The following is a 3314-nucleotide window of genomic DNA, read 5'->3' as shown; positions in this document are numbered from 1 at the left end:
AATACACCAAATTAGCAAATCACACTAAACGTTTAAGAGTCTATAAATATTGTTTCGCTTGTAAAAATAATTGATAATTTTTACAAATTTTTTTAATTTATTGATGAGCGATGAAGCTTGACACAGTAATAGAGGTTGGTTTTATAGCCAAGCTTAATTGATCTGAACAAGTATAATATACTCCAACACAAACTACTTTTTCCTTATGAGGTTATAAAATGTGAAAATTGTTTTTTCCTTCATGGCCGAGTGGTTTCTGATCTTTCAAAATCCTAACCAAAGAGACTGTCAGATCATTTATTGATGTAGCATTTGGCGCACTCGTGTGTATATATATGTGTGATCATATATATATATATTCCACCCTTTTCCTCTATAGGATGATCCAAGGTGGGATATTCAACCATGAAAAGATGGTATTTTATTAAAAGAAAACTGTGTATATAAATAAAAGTAATGACCGATCGAAATTCTACTGCATGATCATGTGATACATAGACTTATTATATAGAAAAGCGTGAGAGAACTTGTCTTTAGTGTCTGTCACATATTATCTAGTATTTAACCAGAGTTATGTTATTTTATGTATATTTTAAATATATTATTTTATCACATTATTCATTTTATTTTATATTTATTCTCTTTTTATCTTTTTAAACTACAGAAATAATTATAAAAGAAATGATAAGAATAGAATTTTTCATTTGATAATTTTCCTTTCTAACTACTATCGTGTATGTTTTAGCTGTTTGCACAAGATCAATATCAATTACCACTATATTTTCTTCGTTCTCTTTTAATTGATATTTTAGCAACTTATTTTTGAAAAAAAAATTAATAATGCAAAAAATAAAATATGCAAATACACAGTGTGAAATTATTAGTTAACAATTTTCATGAAAACAAGAAAAACATTAATTCTATATTTTTAATTCTAAACAATGTTTATGAAGTATGTTACTAGAGAGATCCATAGATTAATAATATTTATGAAGTAACTGCACCTGTGAGATAAAACTTAATTGTTGTTAATTTTTAGTGCATCAAGATATCAGTAGAAAACTATTAATTTTAATAATCATTGAAATTTATCTCTCATTCAACAAAATAAATTTCATACATCAGGCCAAGAACGAATATTTTTGTCAAAATGCTCAAAGAATTAATTACTAGTTACCAACTGTTTTGGACTCTATCGGTGCCATAACCTTAGGGAGTCCCACATCAATAAATGAGGCTGCTACTTCAATAGCCGAAGCAAAAGCTAGCAAGAATATAAGTTTGTCTGATCTTAACATCAATAATGGATGAATCACGAGAAGAATGGCTTTCTGATTTGGTAACTTTGAGATTTGAATCAAGCACCACATATATGTGATAATATGCTTCACTTTGGTCCTTCTTAAAATTACTCTACTTTTGTTGTTCTCACTTGTTGCAGGAAATGGATGACTGCAATTTAATCGGTGACATGAACTCTCTTGTGGAAGTTTTCGAGGGAGAGAATTCAGTGCAGCAAGAACTATGGTGGAAAGGACACTACTCTGATGCAAATCTCATTAAAGAAAGCACCACCCTTAGAAGCGACATCCTCAAATCTTTAATGCCTAACCCTCTTGCTTTTGAGGATTACACTGCAGTGCCACATATTCCCAAGAAAACATGCCAATATCATGGTGAATATTCAAAGGAGACCCTTGAAGAACCAGAAAATAATAGAAAATCTAAGAGGGGTAGAAGCTCTTCTATTGTACAAGATCACATCACAACTGAGAGAAAGAGAAGAGAGAATATTACCAGAATGTTCATAGCACTTTCAGCCATTATTCCAGGGTTGAAAAAGGTCGGTATATATGTTTTTCTTTTCATATCAATACCATGGATCAGGACTTGGTTGTTAAATTATCTTCTTTGTATTAAAATCCAAATATAACTAAATAATTCAAATTCATAACTCTTGGTTTAGAGTTTATATACAAAGCTTCAAATCATAGATATTGAGCATAATTTTATTTCACACGATCCCTAAAAATATCCATTTACTATAGTTTAATCATTAGATTAACCTTTATTAATGTATAATTTGTCTATTAATAACAAAATTATTAATATATTATTATAGTTTTATGTTAACAGTATAATATATCAGACCAAAAAAACATTTTTTCTTAGTAAAAAAATTGATTTATGTTATCGATACTTTTATAATTTTTCATACTATTAGCATAAATTTATAATGTTTATATTAACAATTAAACAAAGCCTAATCCAAAACGGGGGTGAAATAAATAGCTAACTGTTAGTGTATGAAATTTTTTTCTTATAGTGATCTTTTGCCCTAACTCCGATTTAAAATTTATTCACTGAAAAGCAAACATAATATTAACATCATGCATTGTTAGGTTATATTATAAAATAATGAAAAATTTCTAATGTGTAGATGGACAGGGTTTCTATCCTTAAATATGCTTTCGACTATGTGAAATATCTCCAGAAGCGTGTAAAGGATTTAGAGGAACAAAACAAAAAGAGAAAGATAGAATCTGCGGTATGCTTCAAAATGAACAAGTCCAATGTTAGTACTGTTGCTGACGACTTTTCATGCAAACCTGATGGCTTAGATACTCCTATCAAAATATGTTGTCCTAAAGTTGAAGCAAGAGTCTTAGCAAAAGTTGTACTCATCAGAGTTATGTGTGAAAAACAAAAGAACATTGTTCCTAAACTACTGGCCAAGCTTGAAGCTCTTAATCTCTCCATTGTTTGTATCAATGTTTTGCCGTTTGGGAATTCCATGCTAAACATTACCAGCATTGCTCAGGTACACACCAACATGATATATGTTATATTGAAGAAAAACAGTAGTATATATTAGATTCTTTCCAACATTAATCAGCATGCTTATGAATTATATGAACATTGAATAATTAGTTACTGTGCTATATATTGTAGATGGGTCACGGTCAATTCAGCATGAGAATGGACGTCTTAATGAAAGTTTTGACTGAGGATTTGTTTGAGTGTTGTAACATGCAACAATAATAGGTTTTGCGTTCAGAAAGCTACTCCGAGGGCCATGTAGTTGGTCACCATAATAAGAGCTTAATTCAATGGTTTTGTGTTTCACTTTTTGTTTAATTTTGATCAGCAAAAAGGGATTTTATTAATATAGAATACAAGGGATACTCTTAATTCTTAGAGAGATCTCATTTGTCAATTTAAGTTATATAACAGGACTTTAAACATTGCAAACACACACATCATGAGAGAAACAAAAGAACCAAATAAGGAATTATGGACTCTTACAGTCCATA

At 29.8% G+C, this 3314-nt stretch overlaps 1 protein-coding gene across 1 annotated transcript; it reads left to right on the top strand.

The window, feature by feature from the left end:
- Positions 1–1303: 1303 nt before the first annotated feature.
- LOC113850787 (transcription factor bHLH18-like) lies at positions 1304–3042 on the top strand. The gene is made up of 4 exons (XM_027481329.1): positions 1304–1339; positions 1442–1843; positions 2441–2821; positions 2953–3042. The coding sequence occupies exons 1-4, from the start codon at positions 1304–1306 to the stop codon at positions 3040–3042; spliced, it is 909 nt and encodes a 302-aa protein (XP_027337130.1).
- Positions 3043–3314: the final 272 nt, after the last annotated feature.

Source organism: Abrus precatorius, unplaced genomic scaffold, assembly GCF_003935025.1.
Source record: "Abrus precatorius isolate BTA unplaced genomic scaffold, Abrus_2018 Scaffold9, whole genome shotgun sequence".
Classification (NCBI taxonomy): Eukaryota; Viridiplantae; Streptophyta; class Magnoliopsida; order Fabales; family Fabaceae; genus Abrus; species Abrus precatorius.
This window is presented reverse-complemented; position numbering and strand designations above follow the sequence as displayed.

Coding starts and splice junctions, on each gene's coding strand:
- LOC113850787 (XM_027481329.1), top strand. CDS start 1,304: ATGGATGAATCACGAGAAGAATGGCTTTCTGATTTG. Junction 1,844..2,440: donor TTATTCCAGGGTTGAAAAAG/GTCGGTATATAT, acceptor TCTAATGTGTAG/ATGGACAGGGTTTCTATCCT. Junction 2,822..2,952: donor ACATTACCAGCATTGCTCAG/GTACACACCAAC, acceptor TATATATTGTAG/ATGGGTCACGGTCAATTCAG.